The sequence below is a fragment of the Notamacropus eugenii genome, chromosome 2 (assembly GCF_028372415.1).
Source record: "Notamacropus eugenii isolate mMacEug1 chromosome 2, mMacEug1.pri_v2, whole genome shotgun sequence".
In the NCBI taxonomy this organism is placed as follows: domain Eukaryota; kingdom Metazoa; phylum Chordata; class Mammalia; order Diprotodontia; family Macropodidae; genus Notamacropus; species Notamacropus eugenii.
In genome coordinates this window covers 19,014,668-19,033,753 of record NC_092873.1, presented here as the reverse complement: position 1 = coordinate 19,033,753, position 19,086 = coordinate 19,014,668, and the positions used below count along the sequence as shown (strand labels likewise).

Genomic DNA, 19,086 nt, shown 5'->3' with positions numbered 1-19,086 from the left:
GAAAATTATGTGATGGGCCTCAGTTTCCTTGTCTGTAAAATGGAAGGGCTTGAGTTCTTAACCAGGACACTGAGATTCCCAAGTCCATCTGTTTCTGACTAGGAGAGAGGAGGGGACATAAAACTCCTCCCCAAACCCTGGGGAGGAAACTGAGAAGCATCTTTGAAAACCCAGTCTACAGCCCACACAGGAAACAGGACCCTCCCTGGAAGTGTCAAGTCCCTCCTTCTGATCTCAGGGTAGTCATACTGAGGGTTCCTGAATTCCATCCTTGTCTGGCCCTCCACAGCTGGTCTCGAGGCCCACCACTTCTATGGTGTTTTAAGGTTTACAAAGTGTTTTATGCCTATTTTTTGAGTCTCACAACAACCCAGGAAGGTAAGTGCTATTATATCCGCATTTTGCATATGAGGAAACTGAGGTGGTTAAGTGAATGGTCTCCAAGCCAGGCTCAGCAAATGTTGATGTAGCTGAGAGAACAACATAGGTAAATTCACAGATGGCAACCAGGGCAAGGAACATTTATGTGGTAGGCTCTGGGCCTGGGGGCTGGGATGGAGGAGGGGCGAAGCTTGAACTGGTCCCTGATGACATGATACTCAAAGTCTGGGAGGGTGAGGGGACAAAGACACAGATAACTCAAACTCACAGTATCATGTCACAAATTCCTAAGTTAGGTCACACAGAGTCACAGAATCAGAGCTGAAAGTGAGGTCAGCCGTCCTCAAATGTCACCAGTGCCTAAGAAAGTATCGTCCTTTCTGGAACCCAGAGCCTTTGCACTCAGTTCTGTCCTCTGGGAGCAAGTAGAATAAACACACCACCCCCCTTTCACAGGATGGCCTTTCTGACGCTTGACCACAGTTGGTAGGTTTCCTCCTTAAGAATTTTCTTCTTAAGCCTTGGCCACCATCCCCATGTAGCCTGATCTCCTCGGCAGCACAAGGATAGGGAAGACATAATACTGGACCTGGAGGAGTTTATACAGAGATAGTACCCATTAGACCAGAGTTTGGTGATGCTTCCCTGGACACCCTCCGGTGACCTTTGGCTCCTAACATGTAGCCTCCGATGCTGCCAGACCAGGAGTTAGCATCTCCCTAGTGGTGATACCATACTTTGCAAACAATGCAACTATTCCTATCTCACTCTGGCCTCTTGCCTTAGCTCTGGAAAAAGTGAATCCACGGAGAATCTAACTTCATGTAGAAAAGATCAGGCATCTTTCACCATTCCTGTGGCTGAACCAGAGGGCAAATGGCTAATTAGTTAAGATACAGCTTTTGGGGGACCAGTAAGAGAGGCAGGAACAGATCGGACTTGGCATGTGAATCTCTCCGATGAGGTAGAAAAGAATGCTTGGGGCCTTTGGAGCAAGCTAGACGTGAGATAGGAGATAAGACCAGGAGGTGACCAGCCAGAAAAGTGACAGAAAAAGGCAATAACCTTTGTCCCTTTCCCGAAAGATTTCTCCTGCCTAGTGGTTGAGTGAGGAAATGATGCAGAATACAGACAGTGCCCGAAGGGTTAAAAATAACATTGAGCTGCTTTTCCAGGACTTTATGAAGCCCCTAGTTTACTCTGTAACCTGAAGGTTCCCTAAAGTCCTTTCCCCCTTATCTTGAGCCTGTACCAAAAGAATTGCTTTGTCTTCCTTATCCTGGGTTCTCCAGGTCCTTTAATTTTTAGTCTGTATCTCTCCCTCCCCAAATCCTTAAACCATAAAGAATTCCCTGTGTCCTTCATCCTATGTCATCCAGTCCTATCTTTAATCTTTAACGTCCATAAAAACCTCTAAAACTACAGCATCATTCTGAGACCTCTATAAAAGCATTAGCTCCTCCAGATATGGGGTCTCCCTTAGCTTTCTTGCTAAAGAGACCTGTGATGCTTTTTCATGTAAAATTAAAAGCTCCCATTGGCTAAAAGAGGTCTAAGTGAATTCTTTCAAACCTGAACCAGCTCTCCCAAAACCCTGCCTTCAACATCCCTACCAGCAAACACACAAGGTTCAGAGCAAACTTGCCCTGATTCTCCAACTACAAGCGATCCCTTCCTCTCACATCCTACACTTCTATAGTGCTCACTTCCACTCACCACAGTCAAACACAAAATTTCTTAACCTTTTATGTGCCGTAAAATGCAATCTGTTGAAGCTGACCCTTTCTCAGGTTAATGTCTTTAAATACATAAAGTAAAACAAAATACATAGAATTACAAACGAAACACAATATATCGAAATACAGATATAATTTTTTTTTTTTAAAAAGAAATCTATCTACAGACCCAGGTTAAGAACCCTGGGCTAATGGATAGTCTCTTTGTATATGACTTAAATCCTCTAATTTGTAAACTCCTCAAGGCCAGAGATCACATCTTCCTTATCCTTGTACCACCCTCAACCTTCAAGAGTGGAGCAGGGGCTGAAATATCTGTCAGATGAATGAATGAAACATTGAATGACAATTGCATTTTAATTCGTCCAGTGTTCTCCCCAAAGCCCTTCCACCTCCCCCATCCAAAATCTACCTGTCCTTCCATGCCCTTCTACCTCTCCTATTCCAAACCTACCCACCCTTCTGTGCCCTCCCACAACACTCTTCCAAACACACCCATCTCTCAAACTGAAGTCCTTTTTTCCTGATGAAGCCTTTTCCTGACAAATCACAAATCACTTCATCTGTTATGCAGACCCCACAATGGAGCATGAAACCCAATGCCCAGAACAGTGCAAACACTTAGAAAAAGCTTGTTGACTGAATAATAGCATGTTCTCTGCTGTTCTGCTGGGGAAGGTGCCCCCATTTCCCAAGATGCCAGGGAGCTGATGAACCCTGGAGGAAAGAACATGAGATGTGGAGCCTGAAAACATCGGTCTTCATTCTGGTCCTGGACCTTCCTGGCTGTGTGCCCCTGTGAGGCTGATATAACCCCTCTGCATCTCAGTTTCCTCATCTGTTAAGTGAGGAATGCTTTTGGTACTTAAATCCTGGCACCCTCTGGAGCGCCTGGATAAGCTGGAGCTAGTGGGCATGACTTTAGCACTTTCTTTCCCATAATGCTCAACAAAATGCTGCTTCTGATGTCCCAGAATGAGGATTCTGGTGAGGAGGGCTCTATAACAGGGACTTATAGGGATAGCAGGAACGAACCCAGGAAAGGAAGGAAGCTGGGCGGGAGTCTGAGGGAGAGAGGAGAGACAGAGGGCACTGTGTGGGGTCCCCAGTTCTAAGAGCTGGACCCTAATGATTCTGGAGTTAATGGGAACCACCCTCTAACCTGCCCAGAGAGACCCTCACGGCAAAAACAAAAAACTTCCAGAGGTAGACAGATCTGAGCGTTCACCACTGGGGCTGTGGGGCTTGATGGGATCGTGTCCTTCACAATCAGGGAGATTCATGGGAAGTAGATGACAATTTCCTGGGAGGGCCCTGAGAAGTCACCCCTCTGTGTATGGGGCATCATAGGACTTCAGAGTAGGAAAGCCTATGGATTCCTTTATATCTGTGATCAGCCTTAGAGGACCAGCTCTTTGGGCAGCATCTAAAAAACACCTTTACTTCCTGCCCACCCTTCAGGGTCAGTTCAGGGCAGGGCAATGACAAGAGTGAACCAAGAGAAGAGCAGGCCTGGTGTTCCCAGAGCTTAACAATGGAGAAAAATATGTAAAATGCGTAAAAAAAAAAAAACAAAAACAAATCCCAAAACCCTGCCCTCACAGGTCAGCAGGTAAGTGGCCCAGTGTCCTGCTTTTGTCCTGGGAGTGAAGGTGGCTAGTTTGGGCACTGCTCCAGGGCCCCTGGGTCCCCAGATGGCAAGCCCACAATGGACACAAAGGCTGCTGTCACTCATTCTCTGCCTCCCCCATCCTCTGTTCCCAGCTCATTCCTGCTTTCCGCCTCCTCTGTTCTCTCTGCTATTGTACCCACTCTTCCCTCTGAATGGGCTTTTTTTGCAGGCCCAAAGGCCTTTCCAGGTGCCTACTGTGTGCTCAGCTCCATAAAGTCTTTCTGGGTGCCTACTGTGCACCCAGGCCACGCAGGCACTGGGGAGGGGGGGCGGGGATGACTGGGTCCTTGCCTTCAAGAAGCCGTTAGTCCAGAGGAGAGAGGACGATTCCAGAGAAAACTCATTCCTAAGCTAGCAGGGTACCTTGCAGGTATGAAGAGAAAGACTAGAAAGAAAACGTACAATTTAAAGGACCCTTCGTGTCCAACCTCTTCTAATGCACCTAGTGTGACCTTGGTGCTATCCGTTTGAGCTTTCATTTTTCCATGTATAAAATGAAGTATAAGGTCCAAGTGATTGCTAAGGTTTCTTCCAGCCCTCAAGGTCGAGGAGTCAAAGGATTTTAGATTCAGAGCTGCTAGGAATCTTGGGTATCTGTCATTTTACAGATGAGTAAACTGAGGCTCAGAAATGCCAATTCCCTTTCCCAGGGTCACACAGCCAGGAAGTGTCTGAGGCTAGAATCAAACCCAGGTTTTCCTGGCTCTAAGCCTAGCCTGGCAGTCACACAACTGACCACTAGTCCATCAGAGGTCACCCTTTCTTTACCTCCAATTATGAGGCAGCTTGGTGGATAGGGTTCTGGGCTTGGAGTCAGGTAGACTTGTGTTACAATTATGTGACCTTGGGCAAGTTACTTAACTGCTGTCTGCCTCGGTTTCCTCGTCTGTAAAATGGGAGTGATAATAATACGAACCTCACAGGTTGTTTATTCTCCTTATTTTACAGTTGAGGAAACTGGGGCAGACAGAGATTAAGGGACCAGCCGAGCAGTATATAGATAACCATATAAGACTGGATTCGAACTCAGGTCTTCCTGACTTCAAGCTCAGGATTCTATTCACTGGGCCACTAGAGGCCTCATAGTTGGAAGGAACCTCAGAGGTCAAACTCAGTTGCCCAAACCTGGCATGGTGGATATAGAATTGGACAAGTCATTTAACCCTCCTTAGGTCTCAGTTTCCCCATCTATAAAAGAGAGTGATTGACAAGAAAATAATAGCTGATCTGTATATGGCGCTTTCTATGTATTATCTCTTTTGTGCCTATGAAGCAGGTGCCACTTTTATCTCTGTTTTACAGATGAAGAAACAGGATGAGAGAGTGACTTATCTGTGGTCATCTAACTCAGTAAGTATCTCAGGTAGGATTCAAACTCAGGTCTTCCCAACCGTAGGTCTGCCATGGCACCTTAGTGACCCCATGATTGTGGTCAAGGGGTCAGCCAGCCTCAGTAAACGTGTCTCAGTAACGCACCTCAAAGCCTCTAGGGAATCCAGAAAGTGGCCTGGGAGCAAGCTTAGTCCTCAGAGCCCTGTTCCCTGCTCTGCTTGCAATGACCTGGAGCCTCCTTCCATATTCTGACTCTTCTTGCCTCAGTGATGGGTTTCAGACTCTGGGAACCTCCCTGAACTCCTCTTGAATCTCCTCACCTGCCCTTTCATGCTCAGATTTGCAGAGAGTTTCCCCCTGAATCTTCCCACTTAATCTGGCCTTTCATATTCAAATCTGTTGCCCTTGACCTAGCCCGGCCTTCCATGGTCTGTTACCTCTGGATTGCCCCACCTGTTTCCCACCCAAACCCTGCCTAGTCTGATATCTCCTGATTGCCTCCAGCTGTTTCCAACCCTTGACCAGTCACCCTGTCCTTGGACTTCTCCTCAAGATCCTCCCTAAACCCCTCCTCCCATCACCCTAGACTACCAGACCACCCCCAAATCCCTCCTACAATCTTTTCTGTATTTAGTTCCATCTCGCCTCCAAGAAGGCGCTCAGATTCAATCCAGCTCAGACTCTGTCTAGCTGAGATTTTCTCTGGCCCCTTTGTGAACATAAGCGTTACAAATGCTTAGGCTCCTCAAGAGTCAACCCAATATGGTCAATCTTTAATAAACTTTGTCTTTCTTTGGCTTTAGGAAGGCTTGAGTCAAATTCATTTGAGCAGGACCCAACGTGTTGATATATTGACCTCCCCAGCACCCCTCAGACCTCATGAGGAGCCTTCCCTGAACCCACACTGATGGCTCCTTGTGTACTCTGCTCCAGAAGTTTGAGACCTCATATTGTGGGCAAGTAGTCAACAAACATTTATTAAGTGCTTACTATATACCAATCTAAGTGCTGGGGAACCAAATTAAAAAAGAAAGCCAGTACTGCCCAGAAGAAGATGACATTCTAGTGGATAAAGTGAAGATAGTACATGAAAGTTAACTGGAAGGGGAAGGGGAGAAGGTGCCAGGCTTGTGGGCAGGACAGAGAAGCCTAGAGGAGAGCAGCCAGATGGCAGATGAAGCACACTGAAGGTAGTTCTGTGCCTGTTAGAATGCAAACAGGTGTAGATGGTTCCAGGTATGTCTCTGTGTCCCCAGGACCTCACTCAGTGCCCAACATACACAAGAAGTAGTGAGGGCTTTGCAAATGCCCACTGAATTGAACTGGGGTCAACCTCTGTTCTCTGACCTTCACAATCATCCTGGAGCTATCAGCTGAATGCACTTTGTAAGGGCCACATAGGTGCTTACTCAGGCAGAGGGGAGGACGGATTCACTACAGGGTGCATTCCTATCTATGCTTCAACTCTACAAAGTCCTCTCTTCACAAGGTATGGGAATTATCATACCCATTTCACAGAGGGGCAAATTGAGGCTGAAAGAGGAGAATGAGAGTAATTGACATCTTTATAACTCTTAAAGGTTTACAAAGCATTTTCACCATGCATCATTACCCAGTTTCATGGATCCAAAGGTTTCATAGGCACTGGAGTAAATCATTGAAAGCACACCTTTAAGTGTCTACAATGGGCCAGACCCTAAGGGTCTAAAGGAAGACAGTCCCTGCTCTTAAGGAAGGAGCTTATCTGGGGGATGAAATATAACATGGAAACAGGTAACAACAGAACTTGTTAAAAAATGCCTTTTGTGGATGCTTGTTGACTTTCCATTACCATCATTTCCACTAGCACTCCCTCCAGATTGAACCCTCCCAGGTTCAGAAGAATATTCAATTAAAAAAAAAACCTAATGAAACAAAAGCATATCTGACAATGTATATACCATTCTGCCCCAGTCACCCCCCCCCCCCATCTCTCTTGTAGTCAGAGAGAAAGGAAATACCTCCCGATCATTTCTCCAAAAACTTGCTTGGTTTTTCCATTGCTACTTTTTAGAAACCTCTTCATTTACATTCTTGAAGTCTAGTGTCTCTTGTTCTCCTAATTCTGGTTATTTTTGCTCATGCAAAACTTCCTGGTTCCTCTGAATTCCTGACATTCCACATTTCTATGGCACATTACTTCTCCATTATTGTTATTTGCCATTGTTTATTTTTCAGCCATTTCCCAACCAAGAGACATTAACTTTGTTTTCAAGATTGTTGGCTATCATAAAAAGTTCTACTGTGGCTGTTTTGGCATGAATTTCAGATCTGTTACTGTCTTTGACTTCTCTGGAGTTTATGCCATGATAATCATTTAATATAAATTTTGGAATTTTAATAAGGGCCCAAGCCTGAACTAATCAATCAGACTGCTTTGCTTTGCTCTAAAATTGCCTGTTTCTGTGTCAGCAATTTCAAAGACCTGTTTATGACAGGATGCCTGCAACCAGAGTGGTGGGATTTTCCTTATCTTGTATCACAGAGGAAAGTCAGATATCCTGGAATCATAAATTCCAACTGTCACTACTTTGTTAATTGTCTTGTCTCGCTGAATTTACAACTTATACAACTAGGAAAATTCCTTTCTCATGGTAAAGTATATTTAAGCCTGGTCATTCTTCTATCAGGCAGTCAGAAGTTTTTCTGGCTCCATGATCATGTAACCACTAGCTTTAAGGGAATAAACAATATATATTCAGCCTGTGTGCCTTTTTTAACCAAACTTTCAGGTTGACAGCCACCACCAGTGGCAGGATCACTAGGTGAAAGAGTTGAAGAAGACCTTGTCATTTTCCTTGCGTAATTCCAAAATAAGACCCCAGCATGGTCATACCACCTTGTAGCTCCAAAGAGGAATCAGTGTGTGCCTTCCCACAGCCCACCAATAATGACCATCCCTCCCTTTTGCCATCTTTGCCAATTCACTGGGTATGAGGTGAAGACACTTATTTATTTAACTTAGGTTTATTCCACTCTTGTAATCTGGAGCATATTTTCATACAGACATTGTAGTTTGCAATTCTTTTTTAGAAAAGTATATGTATTGTTCTAATTCTTCTTCACATATTACACATCATCTTGGGGTGGAATAAGGAGAGACATGGGGAGAAAATTTGGAACTCATAATCTTATGGAAGGGAATGTTGAAAACTAAAAAGAAAAAAACGTATATGTAGCCTTTGACCATTTATATATTGGCAAAGGATCTGGGGATCAAAAACTTAAATCCATTCCCTGACTATTTTGAGTATAAAAATATGAGTATCAGTTATCTCAATGAATAACAGATTAAGTTATTAATCATCACATTAACGATTGATGATAATCTGTAAGTTTCTCAGTAATATTTGACACATTTTTCCTCTCTATTACTTCTTTTCTAATTCTGTCTTTATTGATTTTTATTTGTTCAAAAATTTCTAAATTTCATAGTCAATATCTAGATTATGTGTCTGGCATAATAAGCCAATTCTTGTAAACTTAATATGTCAAAATTTATAGATAAGCCCTCCACAAGGGTAGAGGGAGGAGAGAGTGCACTCATTGCTTTTATATTAGCAAGCAACAAAATACATACAACAGAATTTCTTAGGAGTTTTTCTTCTCTTTCTTCCTACATACAACCTTCTACTTATGCTGTTTTCTACATTTTTTTCTGGTCATTTTCTTGCTCTGAGATCCCCTGATACAGTATTGCTTGAGAAATGAGATGACTTTCTGTGACGTGTTAAAGAAAATGGAAGTGGGTTGATAATGGGGGAAAACTGAAATTTTCCAAAAAAAATCCCTTTCTGCTTTGATAGGCTCCCCCATCACTTGTTTGGCTGAGAATTCTCCAATGATTTAATGGTGACTGGCACCTGATCTCACCCTCTTTGTTTTTGATGATGTGAGTTCTTATATTCAGGTCATGTTTTCTACCTTATAATTTGAGGGGAAAGACAGTGTTAATCAGTCACAAAGGAAATCATGAAAGCCTGCAGCCTCTGTGGCTGTGGGAGAATTCTGGAGGCTGGGAGAAATTCAGGGCAGGTAGCAGAACAGAGGACAGCCTGAATGCAGATGTAGCCCTACCTGGACAGAGAAATGTGCGTCCTCCAGAGGGTCCAACCAGAGTTCCTCAAACACGGGGTGGGGTGGTGGTTAGGGGAAGGGCCCAGGAGGACAGTGGCCTATGGCCAGTTGTGCTGTCTGTAGGCTGGGATAACACAGTACCATGAAGTAAGGCTGGGGACTGGAGTGAGGTCCTCCCCTAGAGAGAAGTGCACCCCCAGATAAAAGCATCGGGAGGTAAAGCCCTATTGGCTCAGGCTACTTAAAGTTCTGTGTACCTGAGCTGAGCCTTTTGAAGAAATTGAAGAGTTCATAATTGGAACATACTAACAAGGGGAAAATGTTTGTATGTAAAAATGAAAATATGCATAATTTATACTTTGCAAAAAAGAGAAGTGTGGATCAACTTTGTTGCTGTTGAGTTGTGTCCAACTCTTTGGGGTTTCTTGACAAGGATACTGGAGTGGAAGATACTCTTTCCTTCTCCAGCTTGTTTTACAGATGAGGAAACTGAGGTAAACAGGGTGAAGTGACTTGCCCAAGGTCATACAGCTAGGAAGCATCTGAGGTCAGATTTGAACTCAGGAAGATGAGTCAGTCAGGCTCCATTTCAACTTTAACAAAAGTAATGAACAAGGTCCCCTTCTGTTATTCCCCACTTGAGCGACTCCTTTGTCTCTTCACTCACCTGCATTTTCTGGATCTTGCATCACAAAGTAAGGTAGAAATGAGAAGCCAGGCTGGGGTAGCCGCAGGGGGCCTGCCTGTCATCATGCAGAGGCTGCATTCTGGGGTCACTTTTTGAAAACTTTTATTAAAAATTTTTTTTTTCATTAGACATCGAACCACTTCCCCCTCCCCTCTCTAGAGAGCCATCCCATGTAACTGAGAATTAAGAAAAAATAAAGCAGATGAGCCTTTTTTACACTCTGACGATGAACGGAAAGCAAATAATTAATGAATCTACAAATCTCTCTCATAAACAGCTTGCTTCTCCTTTGAAGCATCCTTCAGCTCTTTCTGACATTGCACATGCATGGTCCCCCAACTCTGGAAAGAAAGGAAGGAGATGCCTTTTGCCATCTCATCTCTAGGGCCAGACTGGGTCTCCACACTGATGTCAGCCTGGTTCTGTTTCCATTCACATTGTGAGTGTTGACTTCTACAGTTTTCCTGGTTCTGCTAACTTCACTCAGCACCTGCATATAAACCTTCCCATCCTTCTCTGGATTCTTCCAGTTTGTTGATTGTCCTTTGTTGTGGTTCAGTTGTTGTCAGTGTTGTTTGACTCTTCACGACCCCGTTCAGGGTCTTCTTGGCAGAGATACTGTGGTGGTTGGTCATTTCCTTTTGCAGCTCATTTTACAGATGAGGAAACTGAGGCAAACAGGGTGAAGTGACTTGCCCAGAGTCACACAGCCGGTAAGTGCCACTGTTCTATCTCACTGCCCCAAGTGACTCATCTTTTGCAGTAATGATCCAGCACATTTACACTTCACAATCTGTTCAGCCTTGCCCTAGTTGTCGGGTGTCCATTTTGTTTGATTTTTCGGTGCTATAAAAAGTGTTGCTTTGCACATTTTGATGTCTCTGGGACCTTTCCTTCTGGCTTTCACCTTCTTGGGGTACATCTGGTGGGATGCTTTAAGGGGCAGACATGGGCTTCGGTTCTTTTTCACTCCTGTTCCCTCACGTTCATTTGGCCTCTGACTTCAGGAAGAGAAACTGAGCACCCGGAACCCCTAGTTACTTTTCAGGTGGCCAGGAGCTGTGTGGCAGCCTCTGGGGAAGAGATCAGGGGAGACAAAGTTGGTGACTGTCCCTTGTAATGAAGGGAGATGGGGTGAAAGCTTCAGGATTGAAACAGATGCCTGCTTCCTCATTTCCCTTTGGTCTCTGAGACCAAGAACGTTTGTTTAAACTCATTCACAAAAAGACCTGGGCAACACCTGTCTTTGCCATCAGGATAATAGTAGCTAGTATTTGTAGAGTACTTAAAAAAACAAACAAATATTATCCTATTTAATCCTCACAACATCTCCCTGAGAGGGAGATGAGGAAACTGAGACAGATGCCAAAGGGCCCCACAGTCAGTGTCTGAGGCTAGATTCTTGACCCCAGACACAGTGACCTGTGCACTGTGCATCTCCTAGCAACCCCAGATGTAGAAGAGATGGTGGGAGGCATTGGGAATCCAGACCTTCTGTAAAGGTACCAGGTTAACTGGAGCTGCTTGGGATGCTGATCAGGTTACAGTTTCCTCTGGACTCCATTTTAGTAAGTGCTAAAGAAATGAATTTTGGGGTTATGCTGAGCTGGGGGCTCAACAAGTGGAGGCTAATCTGTGGAAAGTTAGGACTTTATAGGGAATTCATTCACACTGTTAGATTTTAAATGTGAACCCAGAGGATGAAAGAGAGCCAGGAGGTGGGAAGGTGCATCTTTTCACATGTGCCTAGTTTACACAGGCTCAGTGACTACAGCCCGAGCTTTGGGTACCACCTGGTGGCTTGTACATCTAACAGCAACTGTTCAGTCACAAGTGTGTGTGTATGTGTATGTGTGTGTGTTCCCACACCCAAGAGCTGCACATGTATTTTCCAACGAAATTACAGGTGAAAACACTATTCACTTTGTCAGAGTCAGTATAGTATACCGACTCCTTCCCTATGAGGCACCACCTCCCATCATCTAGCAAAATCCTCCCACTTTGCAGATGAGGAAACCAAGCCTCCAAGAGGTGCCATGAAGGACTTTCCCAAGGTCATGCAACACTGCAATTTTAACCCAGATCCTGACTCCAGACACACTAGTCGCTTCATATGGGTCAGAGGAGACAATCCCCAATGTCTTTTCAGCTCGGGCTCTGTAATGGTGTGAATCAGGAGCTCCTGGGATTGATCTCAGGAGTCAGAAGAGCTTGTGATTGTTCCTTATCAGTTGAGTGACTTATTCAACCTCTCCAGGCTTCCTTCTGGTTGGGTTAAGGCTAATCAGTCCAATGCAAGAAGCATCTATTGATCATGTCCTACGAGGAATATACTGTGTACAAAGACAAAAATATGAAATCGGGTTTGACAACTGAATGGTATCCTATGATTTGCAGTTCAGAGGGATAAGCATTCTCTCTCAACCTTGAAAGTGATTGAAACTATCTCAATTCTGAGCCAGAAGACCAATTTGGGTGGTCTGAGAGTTTTAAAAAAGACATATGAAGTCTACAAGACAGCAGACTAAAAGGGAGAAACAAGGACTATGCAAATTACCAGTAGCCATGAGGGGACCATATCCCCTGCCCGACCTTGTGTGTTCATCCTTTTTTGCTGAAGAAGACCATGCCATCAGAAAAATGATTACATAACTTGACTTTGTTTTGAGGGAGGAAGGGCTGTGCAGCTCACCAGCCTCACTTCTCCTCCAGAGCCATCTGAATCCAGTGACCAGATATGCATCAGGATGACTGGAGATGACCCAGGATGAGGCAATTGGGGTCAAGTCACTTGCCCAAGGTCACACAGCTAGTGAGTGTCAAGTGTCTAAGGTGAGATTTGAACTCAGGTCCTCCTGACTCCTGCTCTATCCACTGCACCACCTAGCTGCCCCTTTAAGGAACAAAGTTGGAATGAGCACCAAAGAGACGACAGCTGAAAGGAGAAAACCGATCTGGGAGCTGAGCTGTGGCAGAGGTGGGCTGTTGAACTTGGAAGTAGAGAATTCAGAATGAAAGTGCTGGTTACAATCACCTCTGCAAGGGCTGAGGGACGTTTAAAAAAGTCCACCCCCTCTCCAGGTTCCCTTCCCTGTACCTGTCAGTAACTTGTTCTGTGCTTTACTATTCTTACTTCGACTACCTAAGCACCTCCTGTAAACTGACTGTGCCACAAATATAACGAGACCTAAGGTCGGCCAGAAATACGAAATCGAAATTACGCAAGAGCCAAACCTCTGTCTGAATGTTGGGAATTTTCCTAACTGGGGGCTCTAAGCTGTTGTATTGGTATTAATGACTTTCTGCCTGATATAAATTGCATAAAACTGCAGAGAAGGATACCACGTGAACATGAGGGCCATTATGTCATCCCTAAGTGAACAGAGAACTGTTATAATGGTGTAGCTGATTGATGACAGCTCACATTTATTAGGTTTGCAAAGTGTTCTCCAAATATTATCTCACAACAACTCTGGGAGGGAAGTGTGCATTATTATCACCATTTTTACAGATGGGAAATTGAGGCAAATAAAGGTTAAATGACTTGCCCACACAAGGTACACAAGTAATAAATGTCTTAGGCTGAATTTGAACTCAGGTCTTCCTGATTCCATGGGTCTGTCCACTGTGCCACCTACTTGCCCCAAAGTATTTCTCCAGAGAGGAGGGACAGGGAGAAAGGGGTGATGATGGAAGAAAAAAAATCACACCCTCTAAGAGACAGATTACTGGGAAGGAGCAGAAGGGAATGAGTGTCTTCCACAGCTTCTAGTCTATAAAGAACATGTACCCAAATAAAATACATGCAAAATGAATAGGAGGCAATAGGGGGAAATCAGGAACAGCCATACATGGGAGGTGGAGCTCAGATAGACGAAAACTCAGAATTCTAAGAGGCAGAGGTTAGAAGAGAAAGATTTACAGGCACAGGGAACAGCACCGGCAAAGGAGGAGAGGTGGGAAATGAATGTTATTTCTGAGGCACAGAAAGGCCAGCTGGCAGCTCTACATCTTAACTTCCTATCAATGGGAATAGCTGGTATTTTATTGTCAAGATTATTGATATTATTACGGCTTTGTAAAGCACGTTACATAGAGAATCCTATTTGACACTCCCAGGAAGTGGATTGGGGTTAATACTAATTATTAACATCATTTTACAAGTGAGGACATTTTTGGCTAGGGTGCATCAATCTGGGAAGGCCTCTGGGAGGTAGTGACTTTTTCGAGGGGAGCCCAAGGCTGCAGCAATGTGCTCTGCTGCCTTTACACCACAAGATGGCGCTGAAGCATGACGTAATCTCTGCCTCAAGAAGCGGGAGGCTGGTATGAAACTACAAGTCCCAAGATGCTCTACGAGCCATTAGATTTCCCCCTCTTTCACAGCTGACCTCACGATCGCCTGTGGAAAGGAGAGGTTTTTGCGATCTTTCTTCGTCCGTGGCTGGCGGACGAGAGACGGCGACTCCTGGCCTTTTGTTGCAATCTCCAGATCTGTCTATTTTTCCCTTCCAGTATCCCTCCTTTCCTTCGACTCGGGTTGAAAGGGAAGCACCCAAGGCGCTCCGCGAGGACCCTTGACCTTTAACCTAACATGGCGGCGCCCATGTTTGGGTCGTGGTCGCGGTGAGGCCGGGCGGACGTGTTGGGACCAGGCTCCCGCTCTTCTCTCCTCTCCTGCTCCTGCTCGCGCCCCACAGCCCGCGCCATGTCGAAGCTCAGCCGGGCCACGCGCTCCATGCGGAAGATCGAGGGCAGCGGCGTCATCCGGACCATCGTGCGCGCCGGCCAAGCGAGGCCCGGGCCGCCATTGGGACCCGTCCTGGGTCAGGTAGGAGGGAGAGCCCGGCTGTGGTGCGCGTGCGCGGGAGGTGGGGGGGCGTAGTCTAGGAGGAGGGCACCACGCATGCGCAACTGCGTATAAGTGGTTGCAGCTTCTACCCTGAGGCGGCCGTGCTGACTCCTGGAGTCTGGGGTCACGGGTTCGAGTACGATCCCCGACGTGTAGAAGTTGCGGCACCTGTCGTGACACTTAGTAGTGATTGTGATAAAATAGTCGGCCATCCAGCACTTTAAGCACACTGCCTCCCAGCATGTACCACCCCCCCAGGGGCAGGCATGGCACCTGCTTTGCACATTGGCAGACTGAGGCTGGGAAAGGAGCAGTGACTTGCCCAAGGCCACACGTGCAAGACTCCTCAGAGGCGGGATTCGAACCGAGGTCCCGCACTGGGCTGCCACCTCCTCTGGCCTCCGGGGTGTTGTCTTTTCCTCTGTATAATGGGGGGAGGGGGGATCCATAGGGTCCAAAGCCAGGGGTGTCCCAGCCCCTCCTCCCACTGCAAGAATCTGCAGCCAGGGAAGTTGAGGTGACGGAGCCTCCCTGGTCCATTCCCCAGTAACCTGGAGGTGATCCTGTGGTGCTGGTGAACCACAAGTTCTGGCACATATGGTGTGTTGAGCCGGGCATGGGTGGTGTCTGCTGTCCAGAGGACCAGCTGAGAACCAGGAGGCTGGTCTGATGGCCGGGGATGGACCTTTGGGCCCCAGCCATAGTGATGGACAGCCAGCACTGAAGTCCCGCTAACAGAATAGGAGTTGGGGCCTCTCTTGGGGAGGAGGGGCAGTAAGAGACCTGTCAATGCCCATGGAGCACCAGCCTCCCAAAGGAGGAGCCCCCCGTGAGCATTGGGGTGAGGGGCATCTGGGCTTCTGGTCACTCACCCTTGGCGCTCACGCTCCCCTCTCCCGCAGCACGGCCTCGCCATCAGTCAGTTCTGCAAGGAATTCAACGAGAAAACAAAGGACATCAAAGAGGGGATCCCCCTGCCCACCAAGATCATTGTGAAGGTGCGGGGCCTCCCTCTGGACGACCAGGCTCAGCCCCCAACTCTCTGGCTGCCCCTCCTGCCTCCCCTGGGATGGGAATCCTGCCTTACCCCCTCCAGCCTCCATCCTCAGGCCCCTTCCCCACCCTCTCCCTATGATCTCACACACTCCCATGGTCCAGCATCATTAGGGGCACTCCCCAGTTTATATAGTCAGTCCTACATTCTTTCCTCCAACTCCCTGCAAGTCCATTGACTCAGAGGTGGGGAGTAACCCCCCTTCCGGCTCCTTCTCTCCTCTTCCAGCCTGACAGGACGTTTGAGCTCAAGATTAGTCAGCCCACTGTCTCCTACTTTCTGAAGGCAGCTGCCGGCATAGAAAAGGGAGCCAGGCATACAGGTGATGGGCACGGCACCTGAGGTGGGGCTGAGAAGACTGGCCCCTGGGCTGGGGGGTTCAGTGGACAGCCGGGGTGGGCAGTGGTGACAGCTGAGGTGCTTTCCTCCCTTCCAGGGCATGAGGTAGCTGGATTGATCACCTTGAAGCACGTGTACGAGATTGCCCAAGTGAAGGCTCAGGACAAGGCTTTTGCTTTGCAGGACGTCCCCCTGTCCTCCGTTGTCCGTTCCATCCTCGGTAGTGCCCGCTCACTTGGCATCCTCGTGGTGAAGGAGTGAGTGATCAGGGAGTGAGGTGGCCCTGGGAAGCAGGGTCTTGGGTGAGCTGAGGGGACTGAGGCATGAGGAAGGAGGTCCTGTGTGTATGTGTGGGGGGGTACATGTGTGGTAGGTGTGTGTATGTGTGTGATATGTGTGTGGTGTATGTATGTGTGTCTGTAGGTGGTATGGGGGGGTATATGGGTGTGGTGTGTTTGTGTGGGAGTATCTGTATGTGTGGTATGCGTGTGATATGTATGTGTGGTATATGTATGTGTCTGTACACCTACATATGAGGGAGTGTGTGGGTGTGGTATGTATGTGATATGTGGGTGTGGTGTATATATGTGTGCCTGTGTGGTGGGGGTATGTGTGTGTGTGGGTGTGTTATGTGTGCTATGTGTGTCTGTGTGTGTTGTGTGTGTATGGGTCTGTGTATGTGTGTCTGGTGTGTCTGTGGGTGTTGTGTGGGTGTGGTGTGTCTGTGAATGGAAGTAGTGTTCAGGTCTTTGCAGGAGCAGTGGGCTAGATTGGTTATGAGGCCAGGGAGCCTAGGCACCTGAACCAGAGGACCCCCAGGGCGCTGACCTTCCCCTTCCTCTCTGCAGCCTCAGTGCAGAGCAGCTGGCTGCCTTCCAGGAGGAGCGTGCCCAGTTCCTGGCATCCCAGGCACTAGCAGATGCTGAAGCCGCTGTGGCTGAGGCAGCCAAAAAGTGAGCCCTTCACCTACCCAGCCCTCCTCTCCTTCCCCAGGATCACTAACTGCATGCAGCGAAGGGGCAGAGAGGGCTTATGGTCACCTGTGACCCAACTTTACTTTTTATGTATCATGTCAGTCTATAATTTAAAGGGCTAAAGACCCCAATAAATACTGTATCATTTGTTACCTTGTTTTACTTGTCTGTCTGCTGCTCAGGGGGTGATGGGGAAAAGGCAAGGAGAAGAGTGGGACAGGGCAGGGAAAAGAGCCCTGAATGTAGAGACAAAAAATTAGCTTCAAGCATTTCCAGAGCTGGATGGGACCTGGCAGCCACCCATACAAGCTGTGCCTCCAGTGGACTGGACCCAACAGCCGCTGTACAAGCTGTGCCCCCAGTGGATGGGACCTGGCAGCCACCCCTAGAAGCTGTGCCCCCAGTGGACTGGACCTGGCAGTCACCCCTACAAGCTGTGCCCCCAGTGGACCGGACCCAACAGCCGCTGTGCAAGCTGTGCCCCCAGTGGACTGGACCCGGCAGCCACCCGTACAAGCTGTGCCCCCAGTGGACTGGACCCAGCAGCCGCTGTGCAAGCTGTGCCCCCGGTGGATGGGACCCGGCAGCCACCTCTGTAAGCTGTGCCCCCGGTGGATGGGACCCGGCAGCCACCTCTGTAAGCTGTGCCCTCAGTGGACTGGACCCAGCAGCCACCCCTACAAGCTTTGTCCCCAGTGGACTGGACCCTGCAACCACCATACAAGCTGTGCCCCCAGCGCTCATCTACCCTCTTCTCCCCACTAAGGGAGAACACTTGAGGGAAGCAGGAGAAGAATATTGGCTCTGGATAGGAGGCTGTAGGTTCAAATCTTTTCTCTGAGGTTCTCTACCTGTGTGACCTTGGGCAGATGCCCTCGAAGCTGGGCCTCAGATTCCTCCTTGGCCCAATAAGGCTGGCCTCATGTCTCAGGACAGGACACTGACTGGGTAGCCACAGGCAGAACCGGAGGGGATATTGGGTCTGGAGGGGCCAGGGAGGCCTGGAGCCTGGTTGGTCAGGTCAGGTTGGGTGTAAATTCTTAAGATAGCCCCTGGTTTTTATTGTCTGGTGGGCATCTGGGAGTGCCCTGGAGTGTGTGGAGGTGAGGATCTGAGTTCAGGGACTTCTCCCCATGACAAAGGGAGGGTCCACAGGCACAGTCTGGGAATTAGGTGCTTCTCCACCCCCCCCCACCCCATCCTGAGCAGCAGTGTCTACTGGGTTGGAAAAAGAGGGGTTTCCCCAGCCAACCATGGGGCCTGTTGCTTCTTTTTCAGTCTATGACTATCCTTCCACCTTCCCAAAGGTGGAAAGAAAGGGAAGGACGTTGTCTGTCTATCCAGCAGGTGGCCCCAGTTCCTCTCCATCCTATCTTAACACAGGAGTGTTTAGTGAGCTTGCATGAGGAAACTTGGGCCACATGGTGGAGGGAAGAGCTTGGATTTAAGCTGTAACTGGAGTCTGTCAGAGACTTCAGTAGAGAACATCTCCTGGCTCCCTATTTCCTCAAGGAATTAAGGGACCTGTTCTGACACTGAAGGTCTCAGAACTGGAATATTCCGGGAGAATGCAGAAGGTTCCCAGGTCACACCTGCTGGATCTGGGTGTGGGGAACAGTGAGTTCTTGGGTCCAATTGGACTTTAGCTGCTGGAAGCTCCGAGAGAGCCTACCTCAGAATCCTGGCTTCCTTGCTGGCCTTCACCACAGGGGTGAGGCAAGGGGATTTTTTCTCTTGACTAGCACACAGATCTCCCTGAGAAGTCTAATCCTTCCCCTGCAAAGTCAAAGGGAAACTGAGGCTTGCTTAGATTGGGGTTGGGTCCAAAGCAAGGCTCCTAATCTGCATTAGGGGACCCTGATGGAGGGCAGCTGCTTACACTACCAAACAGCTGCTGTTGACTGAGGGGCTTTGGGGGACACAAAACTAGGTGAGAGCCCAA

General features: G+C 47.7%; 1 protein-coding gene across 2 annotated transcripts; it reads left to right on the top strand.

Moving 5' to 3' along the window:
* The first annotated feature begins 14,316 nt into the window (after nt 1–14,316).
* Nucleotides 14,317–17,296, top strand: MRPL11 (mitochondrial ribosomal protein L11). Of its 2 annotated transcripts, none has more exons than XM_072639190.1 (5): nt 14,317–14,756; nt 15,680–15,775; nt 16,060–16,153; nt 16,268–16,427; nt 17,019–17,296. In XM_072639190.1, exons 1-5 carry the CDS (start codon nt 14,634–14,636, stop codon nt 17,125–17,127), a joined length of 582 nt encoding a protein of 193 aa, XP_072495291.1. In that variant the 5' UTR covers nt 14,317–14,633; the 3' UTR covers nt 17,128–17,296. The 2 variants fall into 2 exon arrangements, with proteins under 2 accessions (XP_072495291.1, XP_072495292.1); XM_072639191.1 differs by having other exon boundaries at nt 16,268–16,472.
* The last annotated feature ends 1,790 nt before the right edge of the window (nt 17,297–19,086 follow it).